This window comes from Chinchilla lanigera, unplaced genomic scaffold (genome assembly GCF_000276665.1).
Source record: "Chinchilla lanigera isolate Chin_1 unplaced genomic scaffold, ChiLan1.0 scaffold00072, whole genome shotgun sequence".
Lineage (NCBI taxonomy): Eukaryota > Metazoa > Chordata > Mammalia > Rodentia > Chinchillidae > Chinchilla > Chinchilla lanigera.
Window position 1 is genome coordinate 8725994 of NW_004955473.1, and position 21280 is coordinate 8747273.

Consider the following 21280-nt stretch of genomic DNA (forward strand, 5'->3'; position numbering starts at 1 on the left):
GCAGATTCATAGTATCTGGTACTTTACAATATATTTTCACATTTATCTCATTTGTTTCTCAGAGCAAACTTTTAAGCAGCAAAGTAGATATTATTTTCATTTTAGAGGTCGAGAATGTAAAATTCGGAGAAGTTACATTACTTGTCCAAAGGCCCAGAACTAAGAAGTAGCACATCCAGGATTCTCATAGAGTTCTGCTGCCTCCAAATATAGTGTTCATAAGACCAAAACACTGTAAAATGCCAGAACTTAACATTCTCTTCTACACAAATGTGTAAGCATTCTTCTGAGAACTCAGACCCCATTCCTCAGGTAATTGCATTTTCCTTAAGCACACTTTAGCGATAACCTCAAAATTATAGAAAGTAAACATGTGTAGAAAAAACTTTTTGAAGATCTGTGATAATCCTCTCTAGTTGTTGTGTATCACAATGAAATTTCATATCTTTTATTTACTTCCCTGAGATAACCACTACTGAACATTTTATATGAGGGGAAAGAGACACAAAGATGCTAAATAAATTATGTCAGACTGACAGTTTGTAACTCAGTGGAACCAGGATTCAAACTAATGTCTGTTTTGGTAAGATTTTGGTCCTTCCTAAACAATGTAAACATTCAAGAAAGGCATCATTTTGTTATTCTAAACTTGCTTCTTTATATAAGTAATATTTGAGTGCCTCACGTATAAATGTTTATGTTAAGTATACATCTAAACTCTAAATGGGATTCTTCAGAAAGTGAAGAATTCAAAATAAGAGATATCTTACAAAGATTGAGGTTACATGGAAAAACTGACGATAAGATTAATATATATACATATATCTAATTTATTCACTTATTTAATAAATATTTATTCAACATGTAACAGAAAGATGGGCACACAGAAAAATAAATATATATCCAATGAAACAACTCAGTCATTCCTGTGATAGAAAAAGACATTTATATTCTGGATGACTGTAATTGCTCAAGCTTTTCATGTTCAAATTTTTAAGACAACTTAAAAATATTTGTTAACAGATCCACTTTGAAATGCTCCCAAAGAACATTATTTTCACACATTCATGCTGCATAATGAATGTATATTGAGAGTCACCATCTGCCCCAGTTTTGCTTAGTGATATATTGTTGTCAAGACTGTTAATTACAAAGGTCAGAGGGATTGGGGTATAGTTGAACTTCAATGTGACATCTTGGACCAATTTTCACATTGCAGAAAATATAATTGAGTCTTTCAAAAATATATGTATTAGGCAATTTTATATTGTCTCAATAATCTCTGTGTATCTGGTCAAGGAAACAAAGTTCTTTGTGAAAATGTCTACTTTTATGTCCTGAGTTTTGCAAGTCAACACCTCAGAGGGAATGAAGTTAATCTATAATAAAAACACAATGTTAAAAATGTGTTCTTTACCCATCACAATAGAAACTATTTTAACCTTGGATCACTGTTTTTTATGTTTGGTCAACTTCATGAAATTAGATAATACTTATCTTTCTAAACTTCCAGTAGTAACACTTATTGGTGTGAAAAATTACAGACACAGTATGCAACCTTGTGCAAGTCTGTCTTCTTTTTGACCATTGTCATGTCAATGTATCAATAAAAGCTAGATTGTCTGGTTCCTCCTAATCCTCACATGCTTACAAACTGACACGTTTTATTTATGCTTTTAAAATGCATATTTATTTCTTTCTTTCTATAAACATCAATATTTTTCTGTTTAGTGGATGAATTTTGAGTAGGGCAGCTTGCCAGCTCTCCACTGGGGAATGGGGATCTGGCATTCCTCTCGACTTTCAAAACACACTCAAGCACAATTCTTTGTTCACACAGAGCTTACATTAAAAAGCCAACTCAAAATATCTTCAAACAACATGAGACACCCTGCTTTATGTGTTCAAAAAAAGGTCAATAGTCTTTCTCATGACAAGGAGAGCGCAATTTAAATTTCAGAACACGATTTAATCTAACAGTTGCAAAAATGTTTCTGAATGGAAAGATAAAGAAGAAAGGATGGTTGTTTCTGCTTGAATATGTTAACTCAACACATTTTGTGGGATTAGCAACCAGAAACTGTTTCATTCCCTACACTCTGTAATATAATTTTAACAAAACTTTTAGTTTAAAAATTACATTTTTGTACTTTTATGATAGGATGATTTCACTATTAACCAAGTTGAGAGTACTTTAAACTCTACAGTAAATAGAAATAGATGGGAAGAGATTTTACAACATACACAAGAACAGCATGCTTAACATCATAATTTTTTTAGTGTAAACTTATTTTTATTTGTCTCCGGAACCCAACATAAACTGATAAAGAAGATTGCATGCAAGAATAAAAATGTTTAAGTATATAAGTTTCTGTAGATGTAAATTAATTCTCTCTGATTTCAAAGTTTAGAGTTGTTTAAGGTAAATCATTAGATTTTTCTCAAGTTACCAATCCCATCTTTTTGCCAATTACTTTGTTGTTATTTTTTCTGATCTTGAGCATAACCTATATGTAGAAAGAGAAGAGACCATACCTTATTTAAAGTTCTTGAACAATCTTTTCCAATTTCTTTACTTTGTGAAATAAGAATGTATATACAATTCAAAGAAGGCAGAGGATGTTACAGTTTTGAAGAGCTCAGGATTAAGTTCCCAGGCTGTCTAGTTGCCTACAAAATATTTTCACAAGCACACAGTATAGCTTTATCTACTTACAAACACAATAAGCTAAAACTTTTTAAATGTTTTTGAATAATTAGTATTATTATTTACATCACTTGAATGCTTACATACACAATACACTGGTATCCCCTTTAAAAATATATATCAAAGGGAAAGTAATTTTCTTGGAATTATTACCTATATGCTTTGAAATAATATGGGATTGGCCTCAAGTTCTAGAAATTCAAATTTCTTGAGTCTTTTTTTATTTATTTTTCACGTTTTCCTTAGGAATTCTCTAGAACACTGGAGTATGAAAAACTACAATGCTCAGCTTCAAGTGTCTAGAATTCACAGAGTATCATTTTCATAACTGTTAACAGTATCTTTTCTCTGTCCCCTGTGCACACTAATTGTATCGATGTGAAAAAAGCAATTATGATGAAGGGGGTTGATTTTCTAAGCAGAACAGAGTTTTTCTTGCTACAAGACATACAAATATTTAATAAGAACATCTGCCTGATAAGCAATTGCAAGTTGCAATCAATCATCTACCTTTCTCTGCCATCTCTTCTCCATTTCGCTACACCTTATATTTTTTCATCTCCAAATTTTCTAATGAATGAGAGCAATTATTCTGTTTTCCCAAATTGCAACTGGCATACTTTGTTTAGAAATGTTAAGCGGATGATTTTCAGCACTACCTCACCACAAATTTTAAAATATACATTGTTATGTTTGTCAGTTCAGTCAAAGAATATTACGTTTTTGCATGTGTGGTCACTTTTATGAAAAAACAGATTATGACTCAAAAATTATGTAAGCCATTAGAGTATGATTTTAAAAATTCTGTTTCATCAATCTTTCTTACACTTGGTTTTTCCATTACTGAATGAATTTAGAAATCTCCCTCTACATATACCTTGTTTCCTATTTAATATTTTCTTGTCTATCAAGCTTAAAATTTTAACTCAGAATTATGTTGATTTTGTTTCCAGTTTTTCTTCATCATCTCTTACACCCTGATAATTGACTAATCTTGTTTGCATTATTTAGACATATCTGCACCTTAAATTTTAGATAACTATCATGTTAGAAAGTACTATTCCTCTTTTAATTATTACATGTCACTCTTTCCCCAGTCTGTTTTCTCCATGATTATGCTCACCCAATAAATCATCACTAGTCTAGTTTGTAAAAATATTACCCTCATCATGTTATTCATCTTCTCAAAAGCGTAAAGTATTTCCCTATTGACTGGTACTATTTTGCATCATTCCTGAAGCTTTCCATAACAGGAGGACCCTTGGCTTCCTTGTTCAAGTCAACTCTCCACTTTTCCATGACAAATTATGCTGCTGAAATCAGGCTCTTTTCTGCATTGTGCTCCCTATACTATCAAAATAACCCTTAAATTTCAAGAGATCATATCTCCTCCATCAATTATTTCTATGACATTAGCTTACAATGAGTAATCTTCTCTACTATCCTATATCATATGACTCCTTCATGTCTCTTTGTATTGGCAATTTAATTTGGTCATTTTCATCTTATATTCTTCACCAAACTAAAAGCTCTTTGAGGGCGTGGGATATTATCCATATTGTTTAACATGCTCTGTGAAACAAGCATATCATTACACATTAAATATATCCTCAATGGATATCTACTAAAAAAAGAGACCATCAATATTTATTGACAAGGAGTGTTGATGAGTTAAATCTCATTTTTGGAATTTAAATTGCTACCACAAACCATCCACCCAAGAAAAATAGAGGGGCTTGGGATTTATCTCAGTGGCACAGCACCTGCCTGGTAAGCACAAGGTCATGAGTTCGAGTCCCGGTGCTGGAAAACAAACAAACAAAGAAACGAACAAAACAACCAAGAAAAATGAGAACATTTCCAAGGTACAACTTCTTCCACTGTTTAATAAGACAAGTATTTTTTTTTCTTTTTCATACCCTGTTCAGTTGTAAAACTTTAACTAAATTGAGATAATTTATGCTTTACTAAAACAGACTTTAGTGATTTTGTGATCCTACATACTGCACAGTTTTTCAGTCATCATCTGTTTTGCACTATAGTAGTTATATTTTTACAGCTTGGATATGCCTCTATCATTCTTTTCATTGTCAGTTCTGTGGGCTCCACATTCTGAAATGCATAGTTTAAATGATATATCAAAAACATTTTTCAGTTACAGTTTTATTTTTGTTTGCTTTTTTTTTTTTTCCGGTACCAGGAACCGAACTCACTACCTTGTGCTTGCCAGGCACGCACTGTGCCGCTGAGCTAAATCCCCAGCCTGCAGTTACAGTTTTATTCAAACTTTCAGAGTAGGAAAGAGCTTTAATGCCTCTCTAGAGCAATGACCCAGTATTTGATCCCTTTTACAAAATGTATAAATTATTTTAACATACTGTATAGTCATTGAACACGTCACATGTACTGCACCTAAATGAGTAATATTTAACTACATGTGGTGACTTGCAACTTTCTACTTTGGTGAAGTTGCCATGTCTATCTTAAATTGTCCTGCTGAAGAGATTTCCCTTGCATTTTACTGAAATCTACTGTTTGGAATTTCCTTTGCTTATCTCACTTTAGTTGTTATGCAACATAATACAATTCTGATCTCTGTTCTGCAAGTCCACCCACAAAATATTTAAAATAGCTCTCGCACTACCATACAGTAATAACTCTCTTCTTCCTATCACACCATAGTTTTAAAACAATATGGTTTTATCTTAGTTGCTGTTCTCATTGCTGAGACAAAATACCCAATGCCCAAAGTTAAAGGTATGAAAAGTTTACTTAGCTCACAGTTCATAGAAGTTTCTGTCCATAATCCCCTGGCTCTAAAGAAGGGTGGCCCATGGTAGAAGGGCAACCACATATGGCAGTGGAAGAGAGCAAAAGCAACAAGAGAGGAGAGAGACAAGCCTCTTTCAGTCCCTTATATTGTATATAGGCTACCCACCTTAGGAAGGATGTAGCACTCACACACTTAATCCCAGCACTGGACCATTAATCAGTCACAAACCCCAGAAGCCTGCTCCTCAAACTGTATGAGGCTTTGGGGGTCATCTACTTGCAAGCCATAACAGGTTTCACACCAACATTTCTGCTTTTCCTAAAATGTGTTTACATGTTGTTCTTGTCATACTTTTTAGAAGTACATTGATGGCCATATGTGCAGTGATTCTCTTTATAGAAATTAAATTCATAGATAATAAGATATATATATATAATCTGTATAATCATTGAAGTTTTAATTAAATGATAAGTGCAATAAATTAACATGTAAACAAATAAGGACTTTGCAATACATAAGGCACAAACCAACTATCCCTTGGGGACCAGCAACGACCACAGTTTCATCATGATACCCATTTCTGTTGGGTCTAAGGCTATTTAAAATGAATTTTTATCAGATTTGAATACAGTGCATCACATATAGTCTGACCTCCTCATAAAGAGTAAAATTACCATTTGTTTCAGTGTATGTGCTGTACTTCTTTTCTTAGAAGGTAATGCAGACTATTACTCATCATTTGGGTTTATGGTTAAGTAAAGTCCCAAAGTTCTTTAACATGACTTTCTAAGTGTTATGGGTTTCCAAGCCATGTTGCTTGTATTTTTCTATTTAAATAAGTTAAATATGCAAATACAGTACATGTTCTCATTAAATTTAACCATCTTAAATGTGGAACATTGCCCAAATCTATTGAAATTTTGAAAATTCTGTTTTTATTCTGTATCATATCTTTTCTACTTCTTAGTTTAACTTTATCTATAAATTTGATGAATTCATTTTTACATATTTGCCAAGAAAAAGGACTGCAAGAAAGAAAGAATTACTTAGTGAATGTCTAGGCAATAAACTGTGAATATATGCTACAGTTAAAATAATACTGTTAACAAGTTAAGAATGTTCACCCTAAAGTCACACTATAGGATTCAAATGAAGAATTTTCCTACTTATCTCACTGTACATACTTGGAAAACTGTGCCTCCATTTCTTCATCAAGGGAAAGGGACTGGACACAGTATTTCTGTAGAGTTCATAATCTATAAGCCTTGTGTTTTGTAAATGCTTGGGAAACATTTCAGCATCTCAGGAGCACAAGCCATGTGCTCACTTCTCTGTGTTATGTCAGTAACTTAACCATTGCCTTTATCCAATTAACTCTCTACAGGACAGGGAAAGATTTTTTCCTGTTGTATAAATTATTTGTGTATGTGGAGCAAATTGCCTCAAAACATGCTGGCTAAGAAATAATAATTACTTATTTTTCTCAAGGTTTATATAGATCCAAAAAATTTAGCCCAGTTTATCTAGGTGTAGCTACTGTCTTTCATTGGGCTGAAATCAGTGTAAGTCAAAGCTGTGGTCTCATGCTTCACTGGGGACAGGAGCAGGGGATTTCACTTTTAAGTTCACTTATAGAGCCATAAGGAAATCCTCAAGTCTCTACAGGCTGTTAGGCTACATTATTTCCTTATCACTTGTGTCTTTTAAAAGCAACACACAATATGGCACCTGACTTCTTTTAGTGTAAACCGGTGAACCAGAGAGGGGAGGGGAGGGGAAAAGAAAGGAAAAGAGAGAAGAGAGGAGAGAGAGAAATAAACATTACAGTATTTTCTACGCTACTCGTGCAAGTGATATTCTATCATCTTTGCAGTAACTTAATTGATTAAAATGAAGTAACTAAGCTAATGGAGATCAATGTGTAGAGGGTTTCATATGGATATAAATACAGATAGCATGGATCCCTGGGGACGTTATTAGAAACTGCTATACCACCAAGCAGTATACGGAGAGCAGAATAGGAAAGCTGGTAACTTCTCTGTGCTCAGCTCTTCATACCGCCCATCCAGATTTTGGAGTGCTCTCTAAGTGCCACAATGGCCAAGCACTAGAACTGGAAGACGTTTATTTACCTGACCTCCTCCACTATTAATGCCCCATTTATCCCATAATACTGGCAAAGGTCTGGGAGATAATATAGTGGGCGGTGAATCAGAGAAAGGACAAAGACCTGCACTGCAATCTCTTTTCCACCAATTATTAACTCTTGAAATTCACTAAAAGTCAATGGTTTAATCTGTAAAATTAAGAGAATGTCTTCTATCATGGGGACACATTGGGTAGAATAATGTATGTACAATTAGCAGGACAATATAATGATCAATAAATGAGGTCATTATAATTAAATATATTAAAATGTTATCATATATAAATTTGAATATAAAACTGTACAAATAATACATAATTACACATATAGTATATGTAAAATATTGAATAACATTCCCAAATATCCTCGTAGAGATCCTGACACATAAAACCGATTGCTCTATCTCCTTCGATTTTGTAATTTCTCACAAAACAATGCCCATTCATTGAAGTCAAGGACATTAATCTTTGTATTTCCTACTATCTAATGTCTTCCTAGTATACCAGAAGCATTTCATAAATCATTTTTGAGTAATTACAACCATCAGTCATTAATTATTTACACTGTAATCAACCTAATTGTATTAGAATCTTACCTACTATTCTCTATTTTATTCACATGGATATCAGTGAGTGATTCAAATGCATATTACATAGTTGGTCTCTTTAAAGGACATATTGCAAACTGATTGTTTCTTCTTTAAATTATAGACCAAATAATAGTATTGTGAGGTTCCTCTGAAGCAAATTGAAATAAAAGAAATGGAATTTTCTGTGTTCTGCTCTCATTTAATTTTTAAAATATGTGAATCACTTCAAATCCCTTGTATTACTACTGTCTTTTTCATAACTTTATTCTCTAGGTAACCCTTCCTGTCTTTGATCTCATTAATCGCTATGAGAAAAAGTAAATTATACTTTAATATATATTCATGTATTTACATTTCAAAAATTCTGTTAGAGAAGGAGTCCCTAGAAGGATCTCTAATCATTATATGTAGAATAACGTGTCATTGAAAAGGGGAGAAAATGAAACAAATATTGGGATTTTATTCTCTGTTCCCTACAACTCCACAATTCCTGTTCTGTTGTGCATCAGCTTGCAGTAAGAAAAACTTTAAGCTTTCTAACTAATGGTAATTTTTATATGGTGTTTACCAATAGTAATCTGTTTATGTATTTCAATATATATATTTATATACATGCTTCTCATAATTAATTTAATTGGTTTTTTTTGGTTTTTTTTTTTTTTTTTTTTTTGGTTTTTCTCCAGTACCGGGAACTGAACTCACGACCTTGCGCTTGCCAGGCAGGCGCTTTGCTGCTGAGCTAAATCCCCAGCCCCAATTTAATTTTTTTTTTTAAATAAAAATCTCAAAAATTTGAAAATTAGGTTCAAAAATAGAAAAAGTAGAAAATTTGATATAGATATACTGATGAAGTATTGTATTTGTCATAGTGCTTGTTAGTAAGCAGGTAGAAAAGGATAAAATATTTTACCACATACTGATACATTTACATACCAGAAAGTTTGTAGACTTTTTAATATTATATGTATCTGAAACTAAAACCATGGAGAGTTGGCTTTTAATCATCATTTTACAGATGAATTTACTGTGCTTGGAAAAATGATTTTGTCTACTGACTTAAAAGTGAACCCTATGTTGCATTATGATTCAAACCAAATACTTTCTGATCTCATAACTTTTACCTTGAAAGAGTTCTCATCATCAGAAAGAAGGAAATATATCAATTCCACTGAGATAATATCATTTATCATTAAATTACACAGTTAATTTGCTATGGGACGTTATATATAGAAGACATTGAGCAATATAATGAACAGTGCCCTTCATAACAGAATACAGTAAATGTAGAGGGGATATTCGAATAACCAATTGGCTATTGTTAATGACCTCAGAAAAATTGCTTAAAGGATAGTATTAAAGTGCAAGTGAGTGCAACTGATTCAGCAAATGCTAAGATAATATGACCCTATGATACAGTGGCCTAAGGTGATTCAAGAATAGAATAAAGAGTATGGAAATCAACCTTCAGAATACTAACTGTTTTATTTTATGTGGGCGTTGAGGGAAGTTTAACTCATTTATTCACTCAAAAATGTTTCTGACTTTTTCATATATCAACCACTGTTCTACATCTCGGGATCCAAATATATTTTTAAAATATCTTTCTCTTCCCTAAAGGGGCTTGTAGTTTAAAATAAGATAAACCAATTAGTGCAATGAAGTAAATTAACTGTTGTAATGAAAGTATGTATATATTGCACAAATGATGCCCTTAAATATGCATGGCAGAATCAAATAAATTATAGTGCAGATAGTGTTGCAGACTTGAAAGATAAACACAAGTTTTACAGAGAGACAAGGTGATGCTGGACAATCTGCAAAAAGGACTGCCCAAAGAGAAGCATTTCATTTACATTTTCTGATGAGCTCTGAAGTAGTATTAGTCTACATTGCTCATTATGAGAGGTCCATAGGCTTGCATAATCCACACACTTACTGATATCTATGATTTACCAAACTCTTGCTTATATCCAATTTAATAGACAAAAATATTTTTTTAGTGAGAAAGTCAGAAAAAGACATCAGGAATGGTATAAAAACTTAAAGTTTTGAATGTTTTTGAAAGTACCCATTCTATGAACTTTTGTTACCAGAAAGCCAGGGTCATGTTCCACTGTGACAAAGAATGAAACCTTGGGATGGAGGAGGTGGGGCCAAGCAAATATATTTAAAATATATTAAGTCAAAACTGTAAAAGATATAACTGCAAGGAAGTAAATCTTGCACTGCTGGGAGGGAGTTCTGCGTGGGTTACCCATGAAGGCTCTTTGCCTAGGGGGTTTTGTACATTAAAATCATCACATCTCAGAACACTCTGCTGCAATCCGAGGTCAGTACATGGGATTACAAGCAAGAAAATTTGAGAAGAATTAGGCTTATGAGAACTGAGAGTACATAGCAAACACAGCACTATTAACAGTAACTTTTCTAAAATTATCAGCACAAACAGAACAAAGACATTCTTCAGAGGGATATCAATAAAGACTTGATGTTATGCCTTATCTCTCAGTGAGTTTTTAGCACATTCCTGGGGCACAGTATCCCACCGATTTAGCATTGGACCCTTATTTATCAGACCGTGGGAACATTGGCCTTGGCCATCATATCTCCATCTTGGGGCCTAATATTTTGTTAGCTTTCAGTCTCAGGTTTCTTATGTTGTCCATCACTGGGTCATCCTGACTCCCTCTCAGGCCTGGCTTTCCCTATCTGCCTGTCATGCCTGCTGTAATATTATGATAATGCGGTAGAGCAGCATCCCACTTTTGCACCAATATAATGTATGGCAATAACTGTAGGCAAAACCAGATATTCCTTAAGAATCACATGTAGAATAATTTTAGTATACTTAGACAAGTGTTCTTCAGTGATTTCTAAGTAAAAGCAGAACAGGGCGTAGGATTTGGCCCAGAAAACAAAACAAAAATTAGTTACCAAGCACTGTTTGTGAAGATAGAGAACTCATTTGAAACTTGTTACAAAGTAACAGTCTTTCACTGTGTTTTCCTATAATGCATTATTTGAAAAATAATCCCCATTTTATGAAAGCAATGGAAGGAGTTACTATGCTTTTAGGTGCATTTTGAATTGGTCAGCTGAATTTTGGAATATAACTCTCAGAAACAGTGGCTTTAAGGTAAAAAGATTCTATAACAATGATTTAAACATTTCAAAATAACTAAAAGAGAAGAAATTAATGGTTTCCAAAAGATAGAGATGATGCTATTTGAAGAGATGGAAATGCCAATTATGATGATTTTATAATTATGTTATTTATATATATGCATAAAATTATACTACTATACCCCTTTAATAATTACAAATATTACAAGTCAATAAACAACAAAACTTGAAAAAGGTAAAAAATTGATTTAGGGTTTAACATAGTAAATGTTTAGCCATTTTTCTTGGCAGTAATTTGTTAATGACATTATTCCACTTAAAAACAGTAAAACCATCCCATCCATAAATGTTTAGACACAAGGCATATTATACACAAAAACAGCGTGGTAAGATTAAATGTGTCTAAAAGTGATATCAAATCACTGATCTGATGTTATGGTTTTGATTTAAAATGTTACCTACAGTTTTCAGGTGCTCAGATGTCGGGCTTGTTCTGAAGAGTAGGGCACTAGAAACATGGACATGAAAGGGTATGTTCTTATCCTTGGCATGTCGCGTCTGCCTCTGCTCCTGGCTGCCATGTCTTTGGCAATTTTCCTCTGCCAAACTATTCCACCTGCCATTTCTAACTTGCAGTCAACTGGCTGCTGCCTAAAAACTGAATCAAAATTAGTTTCTCTTCCTTCATTTTGAGAATATCCAATATTTTTGCCTTGGTTGGGAAAGTGAACAATATAGCTGATATAACATTTGGTTTGGTATAACAATACTGTTTGAAAGAAAGGTCTTCCAGGAAACTGTGCGAGTGTCTCCTACTTATCCCATGATATAAATACACCCATTTTGGGTATGCAATAATGCTGAGATTCTACTTTAAATTTATACTACCTAGTCATAGTGATGCTTGTCTTTCAAGTTGGCATAAGACATGAAAGCTAGAAATTCTTTTATGAAATTTGGGGTAGATGTCTCCATGGCTGAAAAGGGAACACACAGAAATCACTGACAATAGAGTACTATGCATGCAGTCTAACTGTGTAATGTTTTCTGGGGCTAACTGTCACATCAATCAATCCAGAGATTCACAGAAATAGAATGTTAACCTTTTGGAAAACACAGTAAATTATACTGTGAATAGATGCAGAAATAATTACTACGGAGGCAAGAGAACAGTAAGAAATTAGAAAAACTACAAAATATCAGGTAGCAAAAGGCCCTCCTTATTTCATATCACTGCTTTATGCTTTATATATGTTTTGCCTATTAATCTGGTTGTTAATCACATGATAATTACTTATATAATAACTTATAAGATGAATAAATGAATCTGATGCTGGCAAAATAAAATTGGGTGGAGGGAAGAGAAAAAAAGAAACATGATATGTTATTTACATGTACAAATTCCCCACAATGAATGTAATCATTATGTGCTGAAAACATGTCTTAATAAAAATGAAATTTTTTTCAAAAATTAAAACGTAGTTAAATCATGTTAAAGTTTTTGCTATGCCAGTCAAACAAAGTTACAGGGATTCTAAAATTTCATTCCATAAGTATTCAGTTAATATCAGCTAACTACATCTATGACAGGTTAGATACTGGAGATAGAGTAGTGACCAAAATGGACACTCCCTCTGCCCTCATGGAGTGTTTATTCATTTACAGTTTTGGAAGAAGCAGGCGTTAAACAAACGGTCACATAAATAGCCGTGAAGTTCTGATGTGATCATAGTCACATAACAACTTTATAATAAAATTCATGCACAATAGGTGAACAGAGGTCTGATGGGGTCAAGGTCAAAAGTGATTTCTCCAAGAAAGTTACACTTGATCTAAAAGATGAGAGGTAAGAAGTGGAAAAGGTCAGGTCTATATCAAGGTAAAAGCTGGGAAGACATATGAGCACAAAGGATGCCTGGCAGAGAAAACTGCCTGCAAAAATGACCTGAGGCACAAAGTTATGTCACTCTGTTGAAGAAATTTAAAAGGGTCAAACTTGCTGAAGCAGAAAATGAGAATGTGGTAGAATACAGGTCATGTGATGATGGGATTTGTAACCTGTGTTAAGCACTTTGATGTTCATTTTGAGACAATGGTCAAATATTTCTTGTTTTAAATTGGTGCAGAATTGCTTTATGCGAAGCTTTACTCAGGCTGCAGTGTGGAGAACTAAGTGGAAGAGAGCAAGAATAGTTGCAGGAAAAGCACTCAGCAGGTTGTTGTAAATGCGAAAGCCAAACAGAGGTTTGGGAAAAAGGGGTATTACTGGCAATATTGACAAGAGAACAGAGATATGCTAAAGGATGAAATGTTGGGAGTGAAGATGAGGGAGAGACGGGGGTCAAAGACAGCTCTTAAGAATCTGGTCTGCACAGGTGAATGCATAGTGGTACCATTCATTAAGACAGGAAATAATAAAAGTTCTAGCACATGGGAGTTGAAATCAAGAACTTCAAGTTATCCATCTGAATCTGAAGATCGATTTTGATATTAACGGTGGCAAGTAGAAAGGTGGACATGATCCATAAGTTTGGGATGAAAATATAAAAAATTAGGAAACTTTGGCATACACAGTGCGTTTGAAATTAAGGGTAAGTTGATATCAAACTTTAGGAAAATAATACTTATGTATCTATAGCCAGTGACAGCATTGCAGAATGTGGAATATAATGGATTCTCCATTAATTTCCTAGACTCTACCTCATCCAGATTTTCATTTATGTGCCTATCTGATATTAACATATGATCCATATCACTATTATTTCAGTCACTTCCATTCAAGTTCATTATTACTAATGTAGAAAATGCTACAAATCTTAGATATCAAGTCTCTCTTGAGACTAAAATGTACATATTTATATCAACAGCTACTAATAATAAGAATCTAAATTTGAAGGTTTCATAGGTAAGCCTTTCCAAAATGGCCCTGTATGATGTGGTAGGATACTATAAGTTTTTTCCCACAACACATTCTTCTCATATTAATGTTCATCTATAGGGTTGGCAAAAAAATATTTATATAAATAAGGAGCTGATTCTACAAATAATTTGTTACTGTGTGCATTCATATTTGGTGGTCAGGAATGTGCATTTGTGCTACTATTCAATATAGTGGGCACTCAAAACTAGCTAGCATAGCTAGCAATTTGTTTATGTAAAGTTAAATGAGGGAATGGAGAGAAGACAGGGTTTAAAATAAATGTCATAAAAATTTATAATCTGTCAGATGATGTTTCCAGTTCTGTGTGTACCCTCACTGTGCTATTCTCCGTGCCACATATACAGTATATATACACACAATAAATATATATATATATATATATATGTATATATTACATCATCCCAGTCACCTCAAGGAACGCATGCTATTAGTTTTCCTTTATACAGATAAGGAAATGAATGTAAAGTGAATATAATAACCAGCCAGTTCCAAGGCCAAGAAGCCGTAGAACCAGAATTCAAACCATGTTGTCTGACTTCAGTGGATACTTTCTTCAGTCATTACATGGTAGTATCTCCCATAAAAATAACCATCACTGAATCTGCCTTCACATATGGCATAGCCCAATCTGGGGCTCTGACACATTTTTTCTCCTAATAAGTTGGAGAAACTCATTTCATAATAAAAGTAAGAATGTGATAATGCTTTCCTTCTTATCTCACTCGGTAGAATATGTCTTTGGAGAGGGCAAGGTATACCTTGCTGAGTCATCTATAGCAGTTTGTGTATTGTGGGGTCTGGCAGAAGCCTCCCATATGACTACTGACTAGACTCAGTGCTGCGCATCTGAGGAGACTTCACTTGGTCACAGCTGGAAATGACATGACTGCGTTATAGAGATTGAAAATTTATTCAGTTTAATCACTGAAGTATAGCTTGCCTCTGTCTGTTATAAATAACAGGATATCATCACCGCATATGATTTTAAAATAAGACTAATTAACTATATTTCCTTTTTGTGACATTTATACTTCTTGATAAAGATAATTAAAGAGGTATATTTTCAAATATAGAAAATATGTCACAAAATATTTTTTAAAACAGCCTTATTTTATATCTATATTCAACATTGGAAGTGATGATACAATCCCATTTCTGAAGACAGATGCCCGCATATATCTCCATTCCTGGGAATGTGTTCCAGTTTCTAAAGCTTGCATTCCTATAGAAAATTATATAAAAAACTTTGAGAATTGAATACTTCCTCAGAAATGCTACTGACCCAGCAGTCTATTTTTCCTGCCTTTCTGTCAACTCTAAGTGCTTTTGTCCTGAGACTACTATAGTTTAAAAGGTAAAAGTATTCACAGAAAACAATTCAAATCGTATTTAACTAAACTTATATTCATGAACTCATAGAAATGTAATGATACCACTGAGAAGTAATAAATCTCTTCTAACTAACTTTACTTTGGTGAACTAACTTCATTATTTTTCTGGTAATGCCTATGATCCTGGGTTTTATTCCCAGCACTACAAAAATGCAGATACCTGAAATTTTTGTCATCATGGCACTACATTTACAACACCAATGACAAATACATTGTTTATGATATTATAAGATAGTATGTTTCCTAAAAATGGAAGCAATCCTATAAAATTATTATTCAAAATTGAAAGCTCATATATAGAACTATCCATTCCTTGACATCACCTTCCTTTGTTCTAGAAGTTGTTTTCATATCTTTAAATAAAACACTCAGAGAAATTTGAAATGTAGACATAATATAAGTGTATTTCAGGTATAATATTCTAGATGAATTTAACAGACATCATTTAGCAATACAAAATCCTAACATGAACTTTGACTAGAGACATTTTATACATTTATACTAGAGACATTTTGTTTGTGCATCTATATTTCATAAATGCATTAACAAAAATATGGAGACATATAAGATCAGGATTACTTATATGTTTTTTTTATCAAACATAAAAAAGTAAATGTGAATATATATGATGTCACATAAATTTTAATAAAGGAATTTGTAAACAAGCAAATATGTTCCAAAGATCATAGTTTTGCCTTAAAACATCATATGGGAAATGTTACAAATCATTCACACTCAATATTTGTTATTTTAGGAATCGTGCTATGTTTCAGAAACACACAAGACATAATCTCTGTAGATTACATCATTTAAAGAGAAAGAGAAAACAGGACAAAACAAAGAAACAGAAAATTTTTATTTATTGAAGAATACAGAGTAGTCATCACAAAAGTGTTGGGGTCAAACAAGTTTTCATATCTTGACTTTTGCATTAACTAGTTGGGTGTTTATTGAGTCACTCTTTTTTCTGAGCTTCACTTTCCTCCTTTTAAGGTATGATAATAAAAATAGCACCAAAATTATAAATTTATTGTGATGCCAAAAACATATAAAGCTTTTGGCACTTGAAATGTTTAGCACAGCCTTCAAGCCCATGATGCAAATAGGCATTTAGTAAATAATAGCTGCTATAAGCATTGTTTATTTTTGCAAAACGAAATGTGTATATGTATGCATAGCCAAATAAATGGATACATCCCAAATATTTTAGCCTACTTTGTTCTACCACAACAGCCATGAAGTCTTAATACTAGGAAGTCTTAAAAACCATGTCATAAAGTTTTAATAAAACTATTCCATGAAGTCATACTGTTAATTTTGCTATTTTAGAATTCAAAAACAGAAATAAAGCATATTTCTGTCAATGTTAAGTGAAAGGAATCTGTGGTCAGTTATTCTCCAGTGATATCACTTGGAATTATGAAGTCATCAGCATTCTTTTTCAACAAGTTACTACCTACCCACCAGCCCACCATATTCTTGATATGGCTTCCACATGGGGTGAAATATTGAATGTGGTGGGCACTGGACTGCAGCAGCTGGATTGCCAGGTAAAACAGAACCAGAATTTCTGTGTTTGGATTACGTGCACTTGTGGTAATTTTACAAAATGGGTGAGGACTGAGGAAGAGGGGACAAGGATGGCCACAAAGAGCTCCAATGAACCCCATGATGATTCCAAATAATAATTCACCCTCCCCCATAAGCCCCCAACACTCAGCAGAAACATTTTCTGGGGAAGACAGTGTGTAAACAGCTTTTTGCTGGCCAACAGCTACCAGCCCAATGTATCATTGCATAACTGGGCATGCCCTGGTATGGACCTGCTCTTAGATTGGCTGCCTGGAAACTACAGAGTACATAGTGAGATCTGCCTTCTGAGGCTTCCAATCCCATGCCCCAGCTATCTAAACCCACACAATTGTGTCTATGTTGCTCCTCTGAAAAATTATTCCTCACAGTTCGTTACTGGAAATTCTCCATATTCCTCAGGCCTTTGCCCCAACACCCCAGAATTCTTCCTCTGACTGGAAGCCTGGGACTGACTGTGTAGATGCAAATTTCCTTCATGGAGGAGGGTCTCACTTGTCTTGTGGGAACTCTTCTCCTTTCAACCAGCTCAGTGCTCTGAAGTTCAAGAGAATTCAAGGTCATAGATCATTTTTTTGGTCACCCTTAACCCCTCTACCACCACATCACACCACTGCAGCCTTCTTAAATTTCTAAGGCTACTTCTGGCCAAAGCTTGCACTACCCTACCACCACGAGCAGGGATCTAGGGGTGTGCATTTGGGAAGACACCCTTCAGCCATAAATCTATATCTATCTTTGTCTCTATCCATCTCTATGTCTATCTGTCTCTCTATCTGTCTCTCTATCTGTCTCTCTATTTCTATCTCAATCTCATCTCTATCTCTATCTCTATCCCTATCTCTATCTCTATCCATATCATCTATATCTATATATTGCTAGCAGGGAGCGGGTGTCTACCACTCAAGGGTCTCCCAGTATTAGATCAGGTGCACATTTTATTTGCGCTGTATTCACAAATGATCATGGTCAATGATTCTTCTAGGCTCTTGCTTGACTGTATTTCAAGTTTCAGATTTTATTCAAGTAGGGAATTTAAGGCTAGTTGGCTGCTGTGGTAAAGGTGCTAAGTGGCTCCTTGTGGATACTGGAAATCCTGGAGCACAATCCTCCAGGAATCTCCCCAGAGGTAATAGGATCTACTCTTACATCCCCACTGCCCCACCCAACTTTCTCCCAACCCCACCCCCAGCCCAGCACGCTCTGCCCAGCATTAGGGCACACCCACCCTCCCTCCTGCCTTTTCCACCGCCTCCTCCACTCACTCATGACCTCGCGTCATCTTCACCCCTCACAGACTTGCCTGCCTCCACTAGGTCGAACGCACTTCCTGCCCTCGCCTAAGTCTGAGGTGCCACCAGCCTAACCCTCTCTCGCCGCCACTACTCCGCTCTCTCCAGCAGCGCATTCCTCCCTCCGACCTGCCGCCATCCTTTTCATCGCTGACAGTGCAGCCAGAACTCCGTCTGCTTGGCGACCCACCGTCGCCTCCGCCCTCCTGGCTTTTGAGACCTAGCTCTCCCAGCTGACAAGGAAACATCGCTATCTCCGCTGCCTCCTCCGAGGCTAACGCCGGCGCCACGCGCTTTCGCCACCAAGGCTGCAGCACCGCCGCTGTTCTGAGGCCCATCATGGTCTCGCAGCAAACAGGTAGCAGGAAGCGGAAAGCGCCCGTTGAGGAGGCGGGCGCGGGGAGCTCCTCGTCGCAAAGCTTAGCGACAGCGGGGCAAGGAGAGGGGCTCCTGCTGCCCAAGAAGCAGAAGGGGCTGGTGGAGCGTCGCTCCGTGGTGTACTACCTGAAGGGCCGCGAGGTGTGCGCAGGGGGCTGCGCCAATCTCCGGAGCTTCGAGGGCGAGCTGCGCAGCTACGCGGTGCAGAGGCTGCCCGAGCTGCTGACCGAACGTCAGCTGGCCCTGGGCACCCTCAACAAGGTGTTCGCGTCGCAGTGGCTGAACTCCAGGCAGGTGGTGTGTGGCACCAAATGCAACACCCTCTTCGTTGTGGACGTGCAGACCGGCCGTATCACACACATCCCCTTGATGCAGGACAAGGTTCCTGTCCTGGCCCGCCCAGAGATGCCCTCAGGCATCCATGCCATCGAGCTGAATCCCTCCAAGACGCTGCTGGCCACCGGGGGCGAAAACCCCAACAGCCTAGCAGTCTACCAGCTGCCCACCCTAGACCCTGTGTGCCTGGGCGACCAACATGGCCACAAGGACTGGATCTTTTCCATTGCATGGATGAATGACACTGTGGCCGTGAGTGGCTCTCGGGATGGCACCATGGCATTGTGGCAAGTGGATCCTGACATGTTCAGTGGCAGTACTGCCTGGCACAAGGGCGGGCAACTTCCAGCTTATGCCCACATCAGTCCGAGAGACATTGAGGTGATTCCCAGAGCCAGCAGCAACCCTGGTAATCGGAAAGTACGAGCCCTGGCATTCAGTAGCAGGAACCAGGAGCTGGGAGCTGTGTCCTTGGATGGTTACTTTCACCTGTGGAAAGCGCAGAACAATCTGTTCAGGTTGTTATCCATCAGGCTGCCCTACTGTCGAGAGAACGTGTGCTTGACCTACTGTGATGAGCTAGCCCTGTATGCCGTCGGCTCCCAATCACATGTGTCCTTTCTGGATCCACGCCAGCGTCAGCAGAACATCCGGCCCCTGTGCTCCCGAGAGGGTGGCACAGGTGTGCGCTCGCTGAGCTTCTACCAGTACATTGTGACGGTGGGCACAGGTCATAGCTCCATACTCTTCTATGACATCCGTGCACAGAAATTCCTGGAGGAGAAGTCTGTTCCCAGCTTGGATTCCTTTCCTGGGCCTGCAGGGAGGAAACTCAAACTCATCTGTGGCAGAGGCTGGCTCAACCATGATGACCTCTGGATGAATTACTTTGGTGGCATTGAGGAGTTCCCCAACGCACTCTACACCCACTGTTACAACTGGCCTGAGATGAAGCTGTTTGTTGCAGGAGGTCCTCTCCCTTCTGGCCTCCATGGGAACTATGCAGGCCTCTGGAGCTGAGGATCCTGACCTCATTTTCAAAGTGAACAAATTTGTCTTTCATTTCAGTTTAAATTTCTTCACTTTTAAGTTAGGCTTGTAACTCTGTGTGTCTTTTGTGTTCCAGGTGGCATTGTCTTAACCTACCTGTTCTTAGTGTGTTAGGCATTGACATAGTCAGAAAGGGACACAGAAAGACAGTGAACAGAGCTGGTACTTTTGGCAGTAAAAATTTGACTTTAAATCCAGTCCTAGTGATGCAAGTCTATAATCCCAGTACTCTAGGAGCCCGAGGCAGGAGGATCCCAAATTCAAATCCTGTGCAATTTAACAATTTAACTAGACTCTGTTTTAAAATTAGAGTTGTGGATGTAGTTCAGTGTGAAAGCCCTAGATTCAATCCCCTAGTACTAGGAAAAACAAAACAAACAAAGACTTTTCTGAACCTTCCCCCAAAGCACTATGTTTTTGACTTCTTCAAATAATTTCAGTTAGATCTTAAAATGAGCTTCCTTTTGAAAGATTCGTATATCCTCTTTCTTTAGCCTAATGCAGTCTTTCATCACATTATAATTTAGTACCTCAGTTTTACCTGTATTTCAATTGTATGTTCAAATATTTTACACATTTTAGATGTATGAGATTTTTGGAAAATGTGTGCTAAAAACGTCTTTTATGGTTGATCTAAGGAACAATACGTTGCTTATAGCCCTAATGTAGTTCAAATTCTAGATCACTAACATTTGTTGTACATTTTTTTTTAAATGTTGGGAACTAGGTATTTTGTGGGTACATAGAAAGCTTTACAATTATATTCTCTAGTTAAAGAATTTTATCATATTGTTCATAATTTTAATTAACAATTTTGATTATTGGATAGAATTTGAGAATCATTATCCCCAGACACTCACACTTCTTTATTAAAGGTTCTAGATTAGGGCCTGCTTTCCTGGGTAGCACTTATGCTACAGATTTTCAGAGCTAATGCAAACTGGCATATAGGCAGCAGGGCACA

The 21280-nt window shown here is 36.2% G+C and overlaps 1 protein-coding gene across 1 annotated transcript; it reads left to right on the forward strand.

The window, feature by feature from the left end:
- Window positions 1–18869: 18869 nt before the first annotated feature.
- Window positions 18870–20596, forward strand: Dcaf12l2 (DDB1 and CUL4 associated factor 12-like 2). The gene has a single exon (XM_005401272.2). It carries the CDS (start codon window positions 18892–18894, stop codon window positions 20284–20286), a length of 1395 nt encoding a protein of 464 aa, XP_005401329.1. The 5' UTR covers window positions 18870–18891; the 3' UTR covers window positions 20287–20596.
- Window positions 20597–21280: the final 684 nt, after the last annotated feature.

Excerpts from the sequence above, each read along its gene's own strand:
- Dcaf12l2 (XM_005401272.2), top strand. The coding sequence starts at position 18,892 with ATGGTCTCGCAGCAAACAGGTAGCAGGAAGCGGAAAGCGCCCGTTGAG.